Raw genomic sequence first — 23,152 nt, 5'->3', positions numbered from 1 at the left:
ACCCGCAGAAAGATTAAGTCTACGTTTTGACAATAATAGTTTATTTTGACCACCTGTGATCTGATCTTTTTATAGTGATATTTTTATTCCACAGCTTTTTGATGATTTTAAATCTGACCAGAAGTCAGACTGACACTAACATGGTGATATGACATTATAATATCATGAGCGATTTAATTACTGATAGCTCGCGATCCAGTTATATGTTTTCTGCTGGGGCATCAATGGCTCTCATTCGTCCACCAACACCTTCAAGCAACATTGTTTTGTCGCTGAGTATTGCAATTTTGTTCTGTAATTAATAGCTCATATTGCCACATAAGCTCGAAAGTGTATATCAACGACAGATTGCCTAACTAAATTCAAAATGTTCCAGAGAAAAGTAATAAATTGGATACAGCGTTGTAAAATCTAGATTTTATATTTGCAGACCAAAATCAACATCTGGATCACGTCCCATGAATGTCATCAAACAATGACATGCACGTGCAACATGCTTATTCTCAAAGTTCAGTATCATGTCCTCAGCCCGTTGACCCTTAATGTAACTTCAGTAACACCAAGTTTGTCAGGTATCTTTGTGTTTGTGAATTTATTCGCGTAGCATCTTGAAAATTTAGTCTTGGTGCAGAAACACCTTGATGTGATGCTACATTCCATGTGAATAAACCATTAATGTTACTTTGAACACTATATGTGGTCATCGTCAACCATGATGATGTTGATTTATCACCTTGATTCATAAAAGAGAGAAACCGTTGTTTTTCGTCAATTGATGGAGTCATTACTGGCATCCACCACGAAAGTTTTGTCAGTATTACTTTACCAGCATCACCGATAGGGTGCCAGACTGCATCGTTGTCAGTAGCCTTTCTTACAAGAACAACTGTATGTTTAGCTCTAAAAATAAACTTTCTGACATTTCTGCAAAATTTAATGATATGCGACAGTGGAATTGTGCATGAAAATCTTCTACCACCATCTTTCAGCATTGATCGACGTGCTGCTAATCCTAAATTAAATTCTGAAGCCGGCAATGATTCTTGGTCGTCTTATATTATACTGTATGTTATTAGGGTGGTTAGAAGTGTCCTTGTCAAACATCATTGACGGACCAGCTGATCTTGAATATTCATCAGAATGTCTTGCTAGACCCAATATCGTCGTGGCAACGTCGACTTCGTTCTGACATTTTTCACTGTTTCTTCCGTCAGTCATGGATGTAGCACTGTTGAATAACGCCATAATACCATTATTAGCAAAACTAACTCTAACATCTTTTACATATTCATTTTTATCTGTTGTTAAAATTTCACCTTCTACTTCAGTGAATGCTTCAGAGGGTAAGAAATACCTGCTTCTATCCTGAACTTGAAGTTCGATACATCCACGCTGATGTGGCTCTCGTGCGTCATTGGAATAATATTGCTACTCGCGCACAGAATCATCTATGAGAACTGGCGCATCCATGTCATGTGCTAGATATACGTTTAAACATTGTATTATAAATGCTATCGTCTAACACGAAGACCACTTCCTGCTATTAAACTTGCAGTTATCTTTTTTCTTTTTCTTTTAATGGTACACCAGTCAGCTCTGCTAGTTTTTGATTTGCAGCTTGGTTTATTTTTTTACTAACATTTCAAGGCATAACTTCGATGCTCTGTCTGCGTGGGTTCGAGTCTAGGATTCGGCTAATGTGGGTATGTGAGAAAGCTTGCCAGTAGCTTCTCGTGGGTCGGTGGTTCTTCCTGAGTTTTTTCCCCGGGTTCTTCCTCCACCATTAATACTGGCCGCCATGTATAGCCTATCGTGTGCTGAAAAATGGCGTTAAACCCCACGACAACAACAACATCGGTGCTGGGTAATTTTACTGGCTGCGGTTTTCGTCATATAAATCGTGCTAGTCTATCCTTGATTGCTGAGAATGCTTTATTAGCAACATCACCATCAGCACCAATACCTTTATCACGAACAACGTCAATAGCTTTCATTGATAGTTGTTTTGCAATCGGTATTGCTTTTAGGGTTATGTTTCTAAATATACCCTAAACAACATTACCGAGTTCATCACCGTAGATCGTTTAGTATGTTGGTAATCGCGAATTTTTCACCCTGACCATGATCGGTCCACGTTTGGCATTATGTATGATCATCTTATTTTTATCATTGTATCTAATTGCATACCCTCAATCACTGGTAATTATCAACGATTTCATCTATGAGAGGCCGATAAACATTAAAGTCCATAATACCGCCTGTAAAAAATCGTTAACAAATATCAGCTGCTTCATTAATAATTTCTGGGTAATTATTACCGGCTCGTCTTGCGCCAATCAGATCTTCTAATCGTTCTGCATCAGCAAGGACGTTATTGGAGCATGGAGTAATAAGGTCACTTCCTCGAGTAACAAAACCACTTCCAGTTGTTTCTTCTGCCTCTTTATTACTTGGTTAACGTAATTCCTTCCTTCGTTTAATTTTTTCAAAATCCAAATCTTCTTCTCCTTTTTGTTTCCTTGCTCGTTCAACCTCTTTGTTTCGACTTTATTTCTTTTTCCTTTCGTTTCCTAGATGATTTAGCTTCTTCAAGTCTCAACTTTATTTCTGTGTATCGTTGTGCCCTTTCCTGCATTGCTTGTCTTATATACTCATATACTGTCCGGTCAAACATATTAAACTGATTAACATATTTATCCGATCTGATTTGCGGAGTATCTGTATCGATGCTATAAATCCCTAAGCTAATCGACAGATCTCGTCCTTCTAACCGGTAATGCCTTAAGAGCTTTTTGTGCTGCCTCATTTGCTGCAACAATTTTTTTGTTGGTTCGACAATTGGTTTAAATAACTGTTCTGAACTCTCTGCAAATTCTTCCTGAGACTCCTAAAGCGCTTGTAGTTGTTGCTTGACAATATCACGAACAGGGATATATTTTTATTTGCCTCTAATCGCTCTCAAGCTAATCTAGCTGTGCGAGATTACATTATTGATATAATAATGATTTAATTACGCACACACACTACAGCAGCAGAGAGGGTGACGACCAACAAGAAGTGTCCGAAAGGTAAACAAAACATTTCACAAATTTTGAAAAACACGAGCGACAAAGATAAAGTAACAAAATAAATTAACCCACTTATAGAAACTCTCGATTTTCGTTAGAGGCTTCGGTTTTGGCGTGATTGACCTTATATTTTTCATTTTCGTAGGAAGCTTTATTTTTCATAAATGGACCTTCCAGCAAATGGTCTGTTCATCCTCTCTGCTGCTGTTCATTATTGTGTGCTTTTAAGCACATGTATACTACTGTGTACGTTTAACAGATGTACATTACTGTGTGCTTTCAAGCACACATACAATACTGTGTTCATAACTACATTTACATTACTGTGATGTACTTTACTATGTCATATTATGCACATGCACTGTGTACTTTTCCACATGTACATTACTTTGCGATTCTGAGCACATGTACATTACTGTGTGTTTTTAGTACATGTACATGACTCTGATTTTACGCACATGCATATTACTGTGTTTTAAGGATATGTACAACACTGAGTGATTTTAAGCACATGTACACTTATGTTTACTTATAAGCACGTGTACAATATTCTGCTTTTAATCACATTTATATGATTTTGAGCTTTTACACACACGTACAATATTACTGTTAGATGCATAACACAGACATGGTCTTAATTTAAACTACTTTACTTTGTTTTTACATGACCAGTGATATTTGATCACGAGCGTAATAGTGACAGGGAGTGATTTCTTGTTATCAATTAAAGTAGGCTTTGAAGTTATGTAATGAAGGGTTATTTCTTACTTCTGCAGGTATCGAGTTTCATCGAAGAGGGTAAAAACAAGTTACTGAACAACGTTAATCTGAAAGTTGATTGACGTTGGCTCATGGAGTCAAGGGAAGGATATCATATTCTACGTCAACAAGTCGAATCAGATTTTAAAGATACACAAAGGTAAGCTTGTTTTTGAGAAAAAAATAAACAACCGAAGCAAGGTTTGCTTGTAAAGGCGAGAGGTTCAGCTTTCCAGCTCAGTTACATGGCACATTATTGAGGGGATGCTCTTATGGTTTTTATGTTGCGCCCAAATTTTTCTAAGAACTTCTATCTCCTGCATTGAACATTTGTTCCAAACAGTTTAAACGGACATTGGTAGAATATCTTTTTTGAACATATTTTGAAGGACAAACAATAGTTTTAATTTCAAACAGTTTAATTATCTCAGGATATATATACATATGTGTGTGTGTGTGTGTGTGTGTGTGTGTGTGTGTGTAGGTTATTGACTGAATATTGCAAATTATGGCTCCCGAGTGCACGTAGCAAATGATGCCGTGGCCCAATATTTTGTCAATACTCGGTTAATAACCTTTTTATTATATACTTAAAAACAATCATATTAGTTTTTCTCTTGTAAGAAAAGGAATAATTCAATTGAAACAATAACATTATTTTGTTTTATTTCCCATTTTACGTGTTCTTCAATTTATGAATGAAACCTAAGCACAGAGCATTAATATAGACGATTTTACTACTTAAACGCGCGCTTCAACAGTGAACAAAATTTAGCTTGCTAAAGAGAATGGAATGTTATGTAGCTAAAGAAAACGAACGTAATATTGATACGATAAAACAACTTATGAAATGTTTATGTGTCCTATGATCTACATGTTATTTGGTGGGACTCCGGCTTTTGAGAGAGTGATAATGGTTGATTTCCTGACGGAGTGATTCGCGATTCTACTCTGAAGTCACCGAATTTTCATCAGCATCGTTCATCAACGTCCCCAGGGTACTGTATCCCATCGGTCTTGAGTAATACCTTAAAATAAGGATCGATATTTATTTTGAAGTTGCTGTTTCAAGAGACTCTAAGTACGGTATAAAACAATGCTATTTGGAGTGAATAAAAGTGCACTGTTACGTAAAACAGAACACGCTCATGCATATGATGATTGATACATTGTAGCCAAGGTTAGTATTACCTGCCCCCTTCCCTCTCTCTCTCTCTGTATTTTTTCCTGCAATTATAAGTTCTTGGATGTAGACCTATTCATGCATTCTTTATAATTCTGGTGGTGGCTATATATATATATATATATATATATATATATATATATATATATATATATATATATATATATATATATATATATACATACACATTTTTTAATTTCAATTTGGACGAGAGCTATATCTAGCCGCCACATTTGCGCATAGAAACTAAACGTTCGCTAAGATATTCGTTCAGTAGATCTGAGTGGATGTTTTCATTTTTCCTATGCTTTCTCAGTACATTAAATAACCATAGCTAAACATTATGTACAACACTGCGTCGCAGCTTCATGGAATTGTGCTTTGTCTGATTTTATATGACATTTTCCACATGACCTGAATTTATTTGTGGATCCCTTGCCTCCACCTTTATCTATTCTTGAAGCATTTGAATATACAAATGTAACTGTTCTGGACTCGTCTCGAATAAACCCTTGAAAGCGACATACGTTTGGACGCACTCTGCGTTGGTTGCCATTTTTATTTCGATGTAGACAAAAATAGTTCATCGAACGCGGGCACGTTTTAACCATATAAGGAAGCAGTAAATAATTTTACTTAACCTCGGTCAATACCGCTTTTTTTTTTTTTTTGGCCTGTAGCAACAATGTTAAACTAACGGGACTATTTATGATTTCCAATTATCAGGGAACTAACATCCACTATAATACACTATAGTAAACACAATGACCTTGAAACTTGCATAGTTTATGTAGATACCTTAAAATAAAAAGCAGTGTTACAAGGGTAATATATTTCAGCAGGTTAGTCCACGGTTCTAGTGAATTATCTACGGATACAGTCTAAAAGCAGTCAATCTGATTATGGAAAAAGAATGATTTTGGTTTTATAAGACTTAATTTGATATTCATATTAAGCTGTAATTAATATGTTGAAAATCTAAGTACATTCTTGTTGCCGTTATTAAAGATTTGAAGTTGTATAATTCATTTAAATATCATATCTGGAACAATCTTACCAAAATGCAAGTAAAATATAAGTTTTTCTGCATTAAACGATTTAGTACATACCCATTACTGTGCTACACTAAATATCTTAGTACATACCGATGCTGTGCTACATTAAGTACCTTAATACATACCGATGCTGTGCTACATTGTCTTAGTACATACCGATGTTGTGCAACATTGTCTTAGTACATACCGATGTTGTGCAACATTGTCTTAGTACATACCGATGCTGTGCTACATTGAGTATTTTATTAGTACATACCGATGCTCTGCTACATTGTCTTTGTACATACTCATGCTGTGCTACATTAAGTGTCTTAGTATATACCGATGATATGCTACATTAAGTGTCTTAATACATACCGATGCTGTGCTACATTGTCTTAGCACATACCGATGATGTGCTACGTTAAGTGGCTTAGTACATACAGATATTCTGCTACATTGTCTTAGCACATACCGATGATGTGCTACATTAAGTGTCTTAGTATATACCGATGCTATGCTACATTAAGTGTCTTAATACATACCGATGCTGTGCTACATTGTCTTAGTACATACCGATGATGTGCTACGTTAAGTGGCTTAGTACATACAGATGCTGTGCTACATTAAGTGTCTTAGTACATACCGATGCTGTGCGACATCAAGTGTCTTAGTACATACTGATGCTGTGCTACATTAAGTGTTTTATTAGTACATACCGATGCTGTGCTACATTAAGTGTTTTATTAGTACATACCGATGCTGTGCTACATTAAGTGTCTTAGTACATACCGATGCTGTGCTACATTAAGTGTTGTATTAGTACATACCGATGCTGTGCTACATTAAGTGTTTTATTAGTACATACCGATGCTGTGCGACATTAAGTGTCTTAGTACATACCGATTCTGTGCGACATTAAGTGGCATAGTACATACCGATGCTGTGCGACATTAAGTGTCTTAGTACATACCCATGCTGTGCTACATTAAATGTTTCATTAGTACATACCGATGCCGTGTTACATTAAGTGTCTTAGTACATAACAATTCTGTGCGACATTAAATGTCTTAGTACATACCGATAGTGTGCTTCATTAAGTGTCTTAGTACATAACGATTCTGTGCTACATTAAGTGTCTTAGTACATACAGATGCTGTGCGACATTAAGTGTCTTAGTACATACCGATGCTGTGCTACATTAAGTGTTTTATTAGTACATACCGATGCTGTGCTACATTAAGTGTTTTATTAGTACATACCGATGCTGTGCTACATTAAGTGTCTTAGTACATACCGATGCTGTGCTACATTAAGTGTTGTATTAGTACATACCGATGCTGTGCTACATTAAGTGTTTTATTAGTACATACCGATGCCGTGCGACATTAAGTGTCTTAGTACATACCGATTCTGTGCGACATTAAGTGGCATAGTACATACCGATGCTGTACGACATTAAGTGTCTTAGTACATACCGATTCTGGGCGACATTAAGTGGCATAGTACATACCGATGCTGTGCGACATTAAGTGTCTTAGTACATACCCATGCTGTGCTACATTAAGTGTTTTATTAGTACATACCGATGCCGTGTTACATTAAGTGTCTTAGTACATAACAATTCTGTGCGGCATTAAGTGTCTTAGTACATACCGATTCTGTGCGACATTAAGTGTCTTAGTACATACCGATAGTGTGCTTCATTAAGTGTCTTAGTACATAACGATTCTGTGCTACATTAAGTATCTTAGTACATACAGATGCTGTGCGACATTAAGTGTCTTAGTACATACCGATAGTGTGCTTCATTAAGTGTCTTAGTACATAACGATTCTGTGCTACATTAAGTGTCTTAGTACATACAGATGCTGTGCGACATTAAGTGTCTTAGTACATACCGATGCTGTGCTACATTAAGTGTCTTAGTACATGCTGATGCTGTGCAACATCAAGTGTCGTAGTGCGTACCGATGATCTGCTACATTGTCTTAGTACATACCGATGGTGTGTTACAGTAAGTGTTTTAGTACATACCGATGCCGTGCTACATTAAGTGACTTATAATATACCAGAGCTGTGCTACATTAAGTGACTTCGTCGAAAGCAATACTGTGCTACTTTAAGTGAATTAGTACGTACCAATGCTAATTGAATAAGTACATACCGATGCCGCGCTACATTAAGTGACTTAGAACATACCAGAGCTGTGCTACATTAGGTGACTTCGTCCATAGCAATACTGTGCTACATCAAGTGACTTAGAATAGATCGTTGCTGTACCACATTACGTGACTTAGTACATACCATTGCTGTGCTACTTTAAGTGACTTAGTAGGTACCATTGGTAATTGAATTAGTACATGCCATTGCTGTGCTACTTTAAGTGACTTACAACATGCCAGTGCTGTGCTACATAAGTGACTTATAACATACCAGTGCTGTGCTACTTTAAGTGACAATAGTGTATACCATTGCTAAGTGAATTAGTACATACCATCGCTGTGCTACATTAAATGACTTATAACATACCAGTGCTGAAAGACATTAAGTGACATCGTACATACCATTGTTGTACTACATCAATGTTCTTAGTATATACCAATTTGTGCTACATTAAGGGACTTGGTACATATTGCTGTGTTACATTAAGTGACTTTGTACATACCATTAGTGTGCTACACTAAGTGACTTAGTACATATCATTACTGTTCTACACTAAGTGACCTAGTGCATGTAATTGCTGTGCTACATTAAGTGCCTTAGTAACTACCACTACTACACTTCATTTAGTACATGTCATTACTGTGATACACTAGTGACTTAGTACGTATCTTTACTGTGCTACACTAACTGACTTAGTAAATATCATTAGTGTGGTACACTGAGTGACTTAGTACATGCCCTTACTGTGCTACATTAAGAGTCCTAGCACATACCGCTAGTACACGACACTTAGTACATGTTATTAATGTGCTACACAGACTTAGTACATAGTATAACATTATTTTATCAATGATTTAGTACATACCATTATTGTGCGTCTCGATGCTCCGACTTTCATGAGTCATTCCGAGGAGATATAACCCGGTGGGAAGTTGTGGCACTGTGGGAAGTTGGCTGGTGGCTTGGGGACCTCTGCGAATGATTCATTTATCATCATTACCATTCCGTCCAAATTGTGCAATTCAATGTGACAGTGAAAGTACCACAATCCAGGATTATCTGCTCGAATTCGAACCACTACATAACCTCCAGTGGGAACAATAATGGTATCTTTCCTCGGAGCACGCTCCAGCTCTAGGTTTGGGATGTTGCCGTCCTTCCAGGATCCGTCTGACCATGTTGCGTCATTGCAGAAACTGTTTTCTCTGTCGGTGCCACCGCAACAATCCACATCCAGGTTGTCACCAATGAATTTGCCTGTTGTCTCATTGTATCTGGCATAACCCATTTTTAAAACATGAAAAGAGTGTCCATGCAAATGAACGGGATGAGACCATCCTCTTCCTTTACCCATGTTAGTCAAAACCATCTGCACGGTGTCTCCGTTGCCAATTTCAAGAGCATGAGTGCAGGTGCAGATTTTCTGTTCACCGCACTCTGGCTCTTTGCACGGATAGTTCCACTCGTATGGCTGTGTCATGACAGATACACTTGGTATCTTGAATTCTCGCCCATTGACCGATCCGGGAGTATATGTTGTGCCCGGGAATGCAAAGTTTAAGAAGTATTCTTGGAACTTTCCATTTATAAAAGGGGGTGCTGGGTCATCCGATCTAGCGGCCTTGAGATCGTCAAAGGTCTTACAGACAGTGAATTCATGTGAAGGATAATGTAAAAACGGACAATTTATAACAAGGCATGGCTCACTGGCTGTACAAGTTTTCGCTTCAGTCACAGGCTCTGTAGCAGACGCTCCTTTGTATCGTAATATTGCTTCTGATCTATGATTCTTATCTACCTCTAAACTTAGAGCTCTGATCCAATAGTTTGACACCTTTTGATTTGCAGTAATTACGAAGTCGAATCGTTCCCCGGGGTTTATGATAAACGACTCAGCTTCTACCGGATCTAAATCGTATCCATCTGAAGCTACAATTTTCAGCGGATGATTATCAACTGATATTCGAAAAGGGTATAGCACGCCTGCTGCGATAACCCTGAATCGATAATCATTTCCTTGCTCGACCTCAAATACCTCGAGTGGAGCACCATTGTGTTGACCGGTCTTTTCATCGTAGTATCGACCCTTGCCATTGATCAGACCCGCCTGAAATTTAAATAAGCTGAAAAGTGCACCATCAAGTGACTTTGACCCACTTAATTTTGTACGACCCTCATAGATACCATATATCATTTTCATATGTGCCAAATCTGAGTCCCAGTCATGGTTCCAATCATTGATCACCATGATATGTTCTTCCATTTCCAGTAATTTTTTCTCTCGAATAATGAAGGCCCCAAACGTGCCCATACTTCTCTGTGCACCTACATGCGAATGATACCAGAATGTCCCCTTAGGTTCAGCCTTAAATTTGTACGTAAAAACTTGTCCGGGATGCAATGGGCACTGGGTTACAAATGGTACACCGTCCATCCAAGGTGTACCGTTCTGGTGAAGACCATGCCAGTGGATGGTCGCCGCATGGCTCTTAAGTTTATTCTTTACATGGACAATAACAGTTTGACCTTCGTATACAATGATAGGTGGACCAGGGACTTTTCCGTTTACAGCAGCAACCAATCGTGGTTCCTCCCAGCCATCTGCGGAGATGACCTCATCCACTGGAACTGGGTCAGCTTCAGACACGTTGACGACGTTGTAAAGGTACAATTTTCCTTCATGTGGAAAGACCAAATCCTTATGTCTCATCATTGTCAGTTTGTGTTCTATCTCAAGGTGAAATTCGCAGGTTTCGTCTGTCATCTGGCAACTTCCAAATCCGTTACCCATTCCATAAGCGGTAGATCTAACAAGACTTGCCAAAATCGCACACAATATACCGCACAGCATTACTCAGCCTGTAAGACAGAATGTGTTTTTATATATGAATGTTTGTTGCTTAAAATCATAACCTAATTATTTTGTTAATGGAGATAAATTAAAACCAAACCGCACATGCGCATCAAATGTAAGCGAAAGTTCAGAATGGACATAATTGTGTGTTCAATTGTTACTAAAATAAAATCATAATCTTTAATATATCGTTGCATCAATAGTTATATATTAGACTAGAACACAGATAATGCATCCCTTGAATAGCAAAGTGATCCACTCTATACTGTTACATCAAAAAGTCTCTTAGGCGCTAAAGGGAAATAAGATGTCAAACTTGTTTAAGAAATGTAATACTGTACTTTGCATGTGCGTCTATGTATCTAAGTCTTCCACTTGTTGAGCAGGATAGGACAATGGTTAACATTTTAATATTTTCAGGTTCTAAAAAATGGAATATCTTTGCAGTACAGGAATTCTCGTTGGTACCGACAACATTAAAGTGGCATTCCCACTTATCACTCTGCACTATCTCGTCATGTTTTAATGCATGGTATTTATTCCGTAATCTCCTTCATGGTGGTTAATATAATCAGGAAAGGGATCAAGGTTCGTTTTCTGCAGAATTCATGCCATATTATTTTATTTATTTCCCATGAATTTTAAAAATTTCTATGTCATCTTACATGGAAATGAAATACGGTGCGTTATAAATATACAGTTGCAACATAGCGTTTAATCTTTATGAACCCATGTACTTTAAATAAACTTGGTCACATGACGTTGAATTTCAAGCTGACTTGGTAACATTTGTCTTCAGGGTCATCGAGGCATTTTAATAGAGGATGGGGTTTAATCAATAATAAAGAGACTGTTCTATCATTGGTGAGGATCACATGTACACAGAAAACTAAACATTGAAAAGACTTGCACCACTTATATATTAATGTTTGAATAAACAGTTAAACAGACAAATCGGACAAAATTCTGGTTTTAAAAGTTTCCAAAATGCGTATGTGCATCAATATGGAGTTTATGCATGATAATATGTATATATTTACATGTATCCACCTGAGCGCGTGAGAGCACACACACGTACGCACAAATACGCACCACCAGTATATGCAGTTGACAATGGGCTTTGCTGAAAAACACTTGCGCTTGAATCAAATTAAAACTAGTGAAAAATGTAGGAAGAGTTGTATAAACGAATATTATCATAAACACGCTATGAGACTTCAAAGGATTGGTGGAACTTACTGTTGTACAAGATGTGGTGTCAAGGCACGCTACGCGCCTTGCAGGGGTTAAAACTCAGAGATTTATTTTTACAAGTAATCCTTATGAAAGGAATAGAACAACGTTTGCTAAGTGAATTTCTGCGGCTTGCAGCTAATGCGATGTAAATTGTTAAAATTTTAGAACGTTTATCACTTAATTATGCAAATGTCATACGCATAATTAGCACATGCATTGCAGAACGAGTTTTTAAAATGTACTAGGTTTTGATCTCTTTGTCCCAGGAACACTACAACTAGGGTGGTTCAGGGAAGAGCTTGACCTTTCAGTGCAGATGAATTGATTTCTCAGCTGGAGACAGCAGAGCGATCGAGGAAAAAGTCTTTGACAAGATAACTCCGCACCTTGCGCCTAGTACCATAACCTTAGATCTTGATTGGCATCGTCATCCTGGTAATGCCAAGAAAGGGTTTACTGAGGACGTTTTTTGCACCTTCCGCACTGAAGAAAAAGACCCGCGTAGACTTGTAAAACTTGACGTATGCCGAAACAGCGATATCCTTTGCTACGTTTAGGCTCTTACAAAACGTAACAAGAAATGAGTGAAGACAACAAGCTTTGTCAAATTTAACAAATAATTTATTTCCCTAGAAAAACGACATAAACATGAGAAAAATGAACATACGGTTCTACGAATCAAATCCAAACATAATCCAGAATAACCAAGGAATTAAAAAAATAGAAATCCTAGTAATAAAAAGTCCTAATAAAACTGATTCTTATCCCGTTGAAATCCAAAATGGAAGGCGATGACGCATGCTGTGGTCAGCGTCGTACTGATGTGTCAACATTTCTTTGTTGAATCACAGAAGATTATATTCCAGTGTTTGAAATCGGTATAAATTTCAATAACTGTCCTTGTCCAAGAATTAATTTAGAGCACAAGCATTTCAAGGGAAAATAATACTCTATTGGAATCCAAATAACTTGAAGAAAACAGAATAATTAGCACACACAAAAACTAGTCACAACATAAAACATTTTGACTTCTCAAGTGTTATGGCAATAATAATTATTATTTCTCAATACACCAATAATAAATCTAGCTACGACGCAAAACAGATGCCCGGATGTGGGTCAATCCACTGGAAAAGCCTAATTGACACATGTTATGTGTCACGTACTCCAAGTATGGCCTCGATTTCACTTTATGAATCTTACTCTAAGTAAGAATAATATAAACAAGTTGTTTACTTCAACTCACACTAACATCTGAAGCATGGTCAGGAACTAGGTAAGCATTAGATACAAAGTTTTCTATTATTAGCCGTTTATGAAAAACAGTCAGGTCAAATATAACTGAACTGAATTTCAAGAAAATGACAAATCTAGCAAATAAAATTACATTACAATAGTATGTAATGGAATATAAAAAGTTAAAACTAAAAAACCAGCAATTAAATTAAATCAATTATAAATTAAATCAAATATACATAACGCCTAATCTAAAGTAAAACCACACAGCCGATGCACGCGCAGTTATCCTACTTGTGGCTGTCCCGAAAGGCGTAAAGAGCGTCGTTTGAATCCAAGTTTATTTTTCAGGATAATGGGGATGAATAGGAGGAAGAGTCGAAAGGATGGTAGTAGACATGACTGACCATATGAAGATGGATGAGCTCAAGGGCAAAAATGTTGTTGCAATAAAACATGATACGAAAGAAGGACCGTTTACACTTATTGACAAGTCCTACTACGAAAATGCTTACCAGGTGGCTGCAGTGGTGTACAGCGTCTACCTCATTCGAGAGCCGACCCCAATATCCAAGTCTCCTAGGGCAACCTAGTTACATTGATCAATGGCGACCTGAACTACATTGCACATGTAATATAAGACTGTGTAAATGCCCTAAAAAGACAGAGCTTAACATAGCCTCGCCGACAAAAGCTAGCAATGTGATAGAAGCAATTGCACGAAAGGTGCAATCATCAGCTCTGGAATAAATAAAATCTTTAGTGTATAATTGTTGTAATTTACATCGCGAAAACTATCGTTTATGGGGCAGTTATTGAAAGTATTGTCCACAATTGTTACCCCTGGCAAAAAGAAAATACATTACGACGGTTCGCAGCGCTGAGTTCTGCAGGGGAATCCATTCTGCATATTAAAGAAGGCTAGTCAAAGGCAATTTGGATTCCTGGCATCAGATGCTCAGATGCTTTTCGAAGCCGACCAGTTGGCAACCGATGTCTTAAGCGATGTTTCAGTCACCGGAAGAGTTACTCAAGTGGAAAACGACTGGAAGTTTACCCTAGAGCCTAGCTAGAAGACATCCATTGGGCATGGGTCAAGTTTGAACATGACAGATTTTCAATTACCCCTTGTGACTCCAAGGTGTCTGAGATTTTTAGTCTTGACATGGCCACCTGGTATGTATCATTTAGCATGGAATAGTCTTCCCCATGCTTTGAACAGTTTTGCCACCAGTACAACAGAATGCCCAGCATCGCTTTTAAAGGACCACATAATTTAGTCAGCTGTTTACTTCGGTCTTTGATCCCGATTATGAATATGTTTCAATTTTTCCAGTATAATTTGGACCTCACTTTAGTAAACCTAAAGAATCGATACTTCCCGAAACGACAGTGGCAGTGTTCACGTTGCTCTGACGAGGTTTATGCCCTTTTTGTCGGTGTATTTTACAATCATTCAGCAAGCACCATTTTTGCCAGAAAACAGTCTCCAAACCATCAACTACTTGCAGCAATTATCATCTTCCAATTTGCTTTAGGTATAACAGTAGCAAAACGTGTTCACAAAAAGAGCACGCTGGTGATGCAAGACAATTATCTTATCCGACCCCATTGATCGCTCGCAAAACAACACAAACTCCAAAAACAGATATTCGTGACCCTTTCATGCTACAATCGCTATAATGCAATCTTAGCAAGCGGAAACATGCATGGAAGAGAAGGTCAAAACCTTGTATTCATCAACATATCACTCACTATCAGTGATAACCATAGGATCGAAGGCTGGGGAGGGTAGGGGTGGATGGGCAACTTTTATCTTCGTATCTAAACTCGTTTGTTCTTTCATTTTATTTAAACGACATGAGAAACATCCTTCCAGAGCTGTTTGAAGGAATTCATTCAGTTTCTTGGTGAGAGAGTTTCCTAGAGAACTGAACATGTACACGTCAGAAAAGAAAACTCATAGTTAGCTAGATGCTTGGTACTTGACTCCTGAAATGGACAAGAATACCACGCATCATTCTACCTAAATAATATATTAACTTTTGAAGCAATGCTTAATGTCACTAAAGGAATATATAAACCCATATTCTAATTTTGAAATTACATAATAGATTGTATGAAAGGTTACATATACATCTTGAAAATCAAAAAACAGTATACCTTCTGTACTTGCACGCATCTGTTGAACTAAACGTGTTAAGGGGATGTTAATTAGACATCCATATAAGTTTAATACTAACGGTCACTTGAGAGGGCGATACATTAAAATACTTTTGATCAGACATCGTACTGTGAATGTGTACGATTTGATAATTTCATTTGCTTGTAGTTGTGTCTGCCACACAATGCAGACCGTATTCGATTGCCCTGGGAATATACATGTATTGAACTGTATTATATTGCCCTGGGAATATATATGTACTGAACTGCATTAGTCAGATCGGTTTCATACTCAGTTGTGAAAACACTGGTCATAAATGTATAATATCACTGACAATACTAGAGACTATAGTCTATTGACCCAGAACATCATGAAAGTTGTATGTATAATATTGACAAGGCTAGGTCATTCGTGCTTCAGTCTTAACGACGACTTTGGCTTAGTTCTTGTTGGCTGATAGGGTTAGGACGGTTCTAGAAGAAATAGATAATTTCCCATTGGTTGAGCAAGGTGAGATGAATAGGCAGTTTCGAAATAAAATGACTAATTTGATCTTTCACGTGGGTGAATATTGTGAAATATAATGGTAGTAGAAGATGCAAATAAGGAGAAAACAGCAATCAGATTATTTCCTATTTGGGGGTAAATTTTATTTCTTGTGTTCCTGTTTTAAGCCTGCCAATGTGTTTTATGTTGTACTTAGATATTATTCGGGAGGAGAAACATTTGTTTGGACTGTTCAGTGGAAATCTTAAGTGCTCATTATTTGGACATTAATATTATTCTGGAACTGTTCAATTATTCAAAGGGATATTGCCATCTAAACAACGTCCCAATTCTTGGCAGACAAGTACATTACCAGTTTTGTAATTTATATGGAACTTTTCATTCTTTTGGACTTTCGAAGAAACTTATCAGTGGAGGGCCTTGAATACTCATTGGAACCAGGATATATATTTTAATGTACATATAATGAATATAATATGTTCTCATTGTTTGAAATTGGAGCAGGAAATATTTATTACTAGCAGATCCCCATCAAAAAGAATAATGTCTATACCAAAATGGTCATAAACTGATATATAAATGTCCATGGTTAGGACAGAAAGGAGAAAGACAGTGAGTATTCAAGTAGTTTGTGCAAAAAGTGTAAATAAGCTCAAAGGCGCAGACATTATTGAATTAACTTCAAATGGAGAAATAATAATTGTGGGGCCCCGGGTCACCAATTGCTCTAAGGCGCTCACCTTTAGAGATCTCTGACAACTCACCTTTGTCCGCGTGAGTTAGAATCTCGGACACAGACCACGTGAGTATGTGAGAAACTTGCCAGTGACTTCAATTGCATATGTGGTTCTTTCCGGCCTTTTACCGATTTCGTCCGTCACCAAATACAATAATAATGTTTGTACATTGGTGTCGATCACGACCACAGCTTCAGTTATCTGTTGTCAAGCGGTGTGTACGGAGATGACTAATGAGACCAATCCGGGCAAGGATGTCTTTCCAGCATGTGGGACACACAAATCTTGATCTAGAAGGAGAGGTGTTGACAGCTCTGGCCTTGAGTCGCAAGTTTTCTCGACACCTCAGCAAATTTCTTCTATGCAAGGGTCACCCAGGAGGCACTGCATGTTTTTCATACTGGCCACCATATTTGCCTTCTCATGTGCTGATAAATGGCTTTAAACCCTAAACGACCAACTAGCATAATACTTTTGACCGAAACATGGAGAAATGAAATCTGGGATTCGTATACTGAACAGTTTGAAATTGTGTGTTACATCGTAAATTAGATAAGAAAACAAACGGGAGGAGATTTTTATCTGTATGTATGTATGTATGTATGTATGTATGTATGTATGTATGTATGTATGTATGTATGTTGTTATACCTAATCAGATGGATTAATGATTGGTATATATATATTTGTGTTATGCCTTACCAGATGTATAAAGTAGACAATTTTATGTGGGTGTGTGAATATATTTAACACCTTTGAAGTGAGAATGATATTCTATTTCTAAAACTACAGGTATTTCAGGAAGAAGAGGACGATGATGATGATGACCACAATGGCTAATGATTGTTATCAATATTATTATTATTTTTACTATTATTATTATATGCCCAAATTACTGTATTTTATATTGCCAAATGACCGTATCATTATTATCGGTTTCCAGATCAAACGTTTTCCGAAATCGTCTTCAACTGAAGAATGTGTACTTGTAAATGTGTGCGTTTGTTGGGTGTAAAGTTTGTTTTTGTATGTGTCTGTTTGAAGTAAAACAATACCTATTTATGACCGCCATTCTTTTGATTTATGTTTTTATTTTCCTTCCGATGTTTTCTGTACTTCCAGTATGACTTTTCAATATAATTGTAGCCTTTTTCATGTATTGTACTATATAATATTAGCATCACGAGTATTTGTCCTCACTGTTAAGTTGTGCTAATGGAAATATTTACATGTCTTGTCTCGTCACAGTATGATATATACCACATGATAAAAAGTACACCAAATGTCCAAATAATTGAACGACAGGTGTAAAAGAAATTAGTATACGTTTTAACTCAATTTTACACTTGCAACGAATGTATCACCTTACTTTCCACATTTCAGGTACTCAGCTTTTCCACAACAGGTCGGATGATAGTCAGGAGGTGATAATTTTCTTATCGAATAGTGAGTTCATAAATGTTCTTTTGTCGAGATTAATGATAAACGTAGAGCTATTTCAGGAGAAAATAATCGTTCATGGGTTAAGTTGGTGTTTTAAAACGCATTTCACACACATCATCTGAGAATAATAAACATTCAAAAATAGAAAGAAACAAAATTGTACTTGCCGTTAGTAAGAGACACGCCTGATCTACCGTAGTATGCACAATGGACACTGTCAGATTTCCTTTATATCAATGACCTAAAAGACCTAAAACGTTACTTGATATAGCTTAAGCTTGGTCAAGCTGATTGGCTGCCGTCTTCACCTCCGATGACCATTGGTACGCACGAGTGACACTTCAATTTTGAACGAAAGTATTACTGGCCAAGGCAGATGTTAAGTTCAGTCAGGATGACACAGAATTAGCCGATTGGTGGTTTTTGTTCTTCTTGTTGTTGTAGGGCTTAACGCCATTTTTCAGCACAAGATAGGCCATACATGGCGGCCAGTATAAATGGTGGAGGAAGAACCCGGACAAAAGCCCGGAAAGAACCACCAACCCACAAGAAGCTACTAGCAAGCTTTCTCATATGACCGATCAACCAGACAACCCTTAACCGGGCCACACATTGACCGAACCCGAGACTCGAACCCACAATTAGCCGATTGGACTGATATAAACCTGGTCAAGTCGAGTGACTTTACAGTTTAAGCTGTGGTAGTTTTAGTACTCAGGGCTGTAATAAATATTCGATTATATTTGACCAATATTCGAATCGGAAGTTGATATTTGACTATTCATTGTATCATTGGATGACGCTAGGAGCATTAGGACCAAGTGGATTGCATTTTCTTGTCGAAAATAACTCTAAATTTCTACTTAGTATATAATTAGAAATACTATGTCGAACTTTCGAGGTAATAACTCGAAATCTCGAAATGTTTCAAATATAAGATTACTTTAAATCAATCCACTTTTTCCTAATATTCCTTTTTAGAATGGTGTACTAGGCACGTAAGATGTAAATAAAATGGTGTGCCAGAAAATACTGAACTGTCTTTCCAAGCAAGGCACAAAAAATGTTATGAAAAAATAGCACGAAGTAATAGAAATGCAACGTGCACAAATCTTACTTTATCGATTATAAGGAAGCATGTTCGATTGGTCACATTCGATACAAGTAAAAATTGGTTTATATGTTCCGACGTTTCATTTTTAAACGAATGGATATGTCATTTTGCGTTGTTATATTGGGACTTACATATTCCGCCTGTGTTAATTGCGCAAGGAGCATGCCTATAGATGACAATATTTCTCCATATTTAGCACGAGATAATGTGCGATATGTAATTTTGAACTTTCCTGTAAAACGTGCTCTCAGGATGATTACATCAATAAGCTGTTGTCGTTTTACGCCATTTTTAAGAGCATGTGTCCTAGCAAGTAGTTAGAAGGGTGATTGGAGGCTATGTGAGGTCACTGTAGGTGTCAACAGGTTAATATACGGGGAACGCTTGGTCGTCATATTATGAGCGTACAGGCGTCCATATGTTTGACATTGGAATGGTATTGTACTATAAAATGTGTTTATGGGGTTTACAAAAATGGTGGTGGTGGTGGTGGTGGTGGGGTCAAACGGTGCTGGTAATGTTCAGATGGTTACGGGAAAACGTAATGATAAAATGTTTATATACTATGCAAATACACCACATATACAATCCAAAGACACGCCAATACCATCCCCAAGAAAAGAATAACGCAATCATACAAACATACTATCAGAAACGGGTAGGAAGTATTTAAATAGACACTAATATACCCTTATATACAAGCACTTACGATAACAAGAGAATGAGTAAAGGGGGTTTAACGTTTAAGTTTGCCAGCAACAGGCACATAGAAAACACCAAGGGTATGCACACAATGTCTATTACGATTATTATGTCTTTTCTCGAGATCTGTGTGGCCCGGTTAAGGGTTGTCTGGTTGATTGATTGATTAATTTATTGTAATTTTTAAAGCGCAAAAGCACTGTTATGCCATTTAACGCCATACAAAAGGCTATGTGTATGATCATTTAAAAATGAGCGGATCACTGCCATCTCACCTCTGTCTGCGTGGGTTCGAGTCTCGGATTCGGCCAATGTGGGTATGTGAGAAAGCTTGCCAGTAGCTTCTCGTGGGTCGGTGGTTCTTTCTGGGGTTTTCCCGGGTTCTTCCTCCACCAGTAATACTGGCCGCCATGTATAGCCTATCTTGTGCTGAAAAATGGCGTTAAACCCTACAACAACAACAACAACAACATTTAAAAATGATAAAAGGTTTTATATCGACCAGCGATATCGAAACCAAATAGTTCAAAGCAAAACGATAAGATGGTTACGGGATATATATAAATCTTACCGATCAACAGGGAATATAAATGGCATAGGTTAATAAAGACAAATGAAAGTTGTTGAAAATAAGGGACGGTAAAAACAATACATAAAAATACTCAAGGTGATGGCATAAAAAGTATAGCTTAGAGTCAATGTTCACTTCTTTCAGGTATTCTATAATACAAGTGATGTTTATTGTATCAGAAAGTTCCTTCATGTCATGCACATTGTATTACTGATCGCGCGTAGGTTGCAGGTCGAAACACTCTATCATAAAGTGCTTAACAGTGAATGTTTCATTGCAAGAAATGCATCCTGGTGGGTCTTTTAGTATGTGGGAGTGCCTATGACCAATTTAAATTCTTGCAATGACTACATCCTCCCTACGCATGATTCTGTAGGAAGGTGTCCATTCTCGTAGGGTTGGCTTGATGGCGTGAAGTTTATTATTCACTGCATCATCCCATGATGCCACTTCTGACGTCAAGTCTCTTTGATACTTTTTTTTTATTACCTTTAATACCAACATGGCTAGGTAACCAACAGTATTACTATTTGTGAGAGGTACTCAACTTAGTATTTTTGATGAGAACATTGGTCAACAATGGGTTCTCCAGTTTTTTACTGTGTACTGATAGGGAGTCGGAGAAGATGCTGCTGTTTAAAATACGTTTTCTTTTCTCCGACATATTGCAGAACAAGGTCTATTATTGTGATTTCGGCTGCAAAAATTGATGTGCCATTTGGTAAGCGAACTTATGTTGTGTGTTTTCCACTAAAAATGGCTGCAGCAGCCTTTTCCTCATCCTTTGATCCGTCAGTATAAATTCTTGTGTAGTTTTTTTAAATTCGGTGAGAAGTTCATGATAAGAGTTGTGGAAGATAGAAGGGTTTGTCTCGTATTTTTTCCATCGTGTAGCTTAAAAAGTACTTATGCTTGTTTAAGTAGCCAGGGAGCTGTTTCGGAGATGGATGTTTTCTGAATTTTAGAAAGATCAATTTTTGTGCTGTCATGGCTGGATAATATTCTAATGCCAAAGGACGGTATGGCATTTGGTTTATTTTCGTATAAGGTTTTGTATTTTGGTTGAAAAACAGACGAGAAAGCAGGGTTCGGAGGGTTTGGTCTTAATTTGAAAACATACTGTGCGGAAAGCATTTCTCTAGGATGTGATAAATGTGGTTCGTTCGTTTCAGTGAGGATGTTTTCACACGGGGATGTCTTAAATGCTTCCAGAGCGAGTCTTATTCCTTGATGATGAATTGGATCAAGCATTTTCAGATATGACTTTCTAGCTGAACTATAAACAACGCAACCATAGTCCAGTTTGGAGCGAATACAATTTCTATATAAATTGAGGATGTCAGTGTGCACTACTACTTTAAGTAGATTTAGATATTTTAAGCATTTAGCTTTCAAGTACAGTTGGTGTGAAATAAAAGTGATTTTTATGGCATAGATAATACCTAAAAACTTTGCTTCCACAACAACTGGGATAGGTTTTCCATCCAGCGTGAGTTTAGGTTCATCACGATGTCTTTGTAATTGATAGAAATGCGTACTTACCGTTTTTGATTTCGAGAATTTGAAACCGTTAGTACTGGCCCAATTTAAAATCTTGTTTATATTTTGCTGTAGTTGTCTTTCAATTGTATGCATGTGCTTTGATCGATAACATAGAAAATCATCAACGTATAACGAACAATCCACACCAGGAGCAAAACACTTGGTGATACTATTGATTTTGATGTTGAAAAGCGTCACAGATAAAATACTACCCTGGGGCACACCCATCTCTTATTGCTCGTGCAGATCTGAGAGGGTAGAGCCCAATCATACCTTTAATTCTCTGCAAGAAAGAGGGCAGACGGCCTTTTAGACCCAGACCATGCAGGTCATTTAGTATCCCATACTTCCATGTCATGTCATATGCCTTTTTTAAATCAAAGAAAACCGCTATTAAATGTTCCTTCTTGATAAATGCACAGCGAATTAAAGTTTCCAGTCTAACCAGATGATCGTTGATGCCACGGCCAAAAGGAAAGCCACTTTAAAAAGGAGATATTAAATTGTTAGTTTCCAAGTACCAGACTAGCCGAGAACTGATCATTCGTTCCATTGTTTTGCACACACAGCTTGTCAGTGTAACTGGTCGATAGTTGTTAGGATCTGCACTATCTTTACCTGGTTTGGGAACTGGTATTACTGTTGGTTCTATCCAAATCTTAGGTACATTACCAATAATCCATAAATCATTGAAGATTTTCAAAAGAGATGCTAAAAATGATTCTGGAAGGTTTTTAAACAACTGGTAATGTATTTCGTCAGGCCCAGCGGATGTATCATTGGCCTTGTCTAAAGCCTCCATAAGCTCTGATAGTGAGCACAGTTGGTTATAACTTT

The 23,152-nt window shown here is 37.4% G+C and overlaps 1 protein-coding gene across 1 annotated transcript; it reads right to left on the bottom strand.

The window, feature by feature from the left end:
* Positions 1-9,111: 9,111 nt before the first annotated feature.
* On the bottom strand, positions 9,112-11,001 carry LOC149792588 (multicopper oxidase 3-like). Its single transcript, XM_089969586.1, has one exon. The coding sequence runs from the start codon at positions 10,999-11,001 to the stop codon at positions 9,112-9,114; it is 1,890 nt and encodes a 629-aa protein (XP_089825712.1).
* Between the last annotated feature and the right edge of the window lie 12,151 nt (positions 11,002-23,152).

The sequence above is a fragment of the Sinohyriopsis cumingii genome, chromosome 9 (genome assembly GCF_028554795.1).
Source record: "Sinohyriopsis cumingii isolate HCF-2022 chromosome 9, ASM2855479v2, whole genome shotgun sequence".
Lineage (NCBI taxonomy): Eukaryota > Metazoa > Mollusca > Bivalvia > Unionida > Unionidae > Sinohyriopsis > Sinohyriopsis cumingii.
Note: the sequence above shows the minus strand (reverse complement) of the source record. Positions and strands in the feature narration are given on the sequence as shown.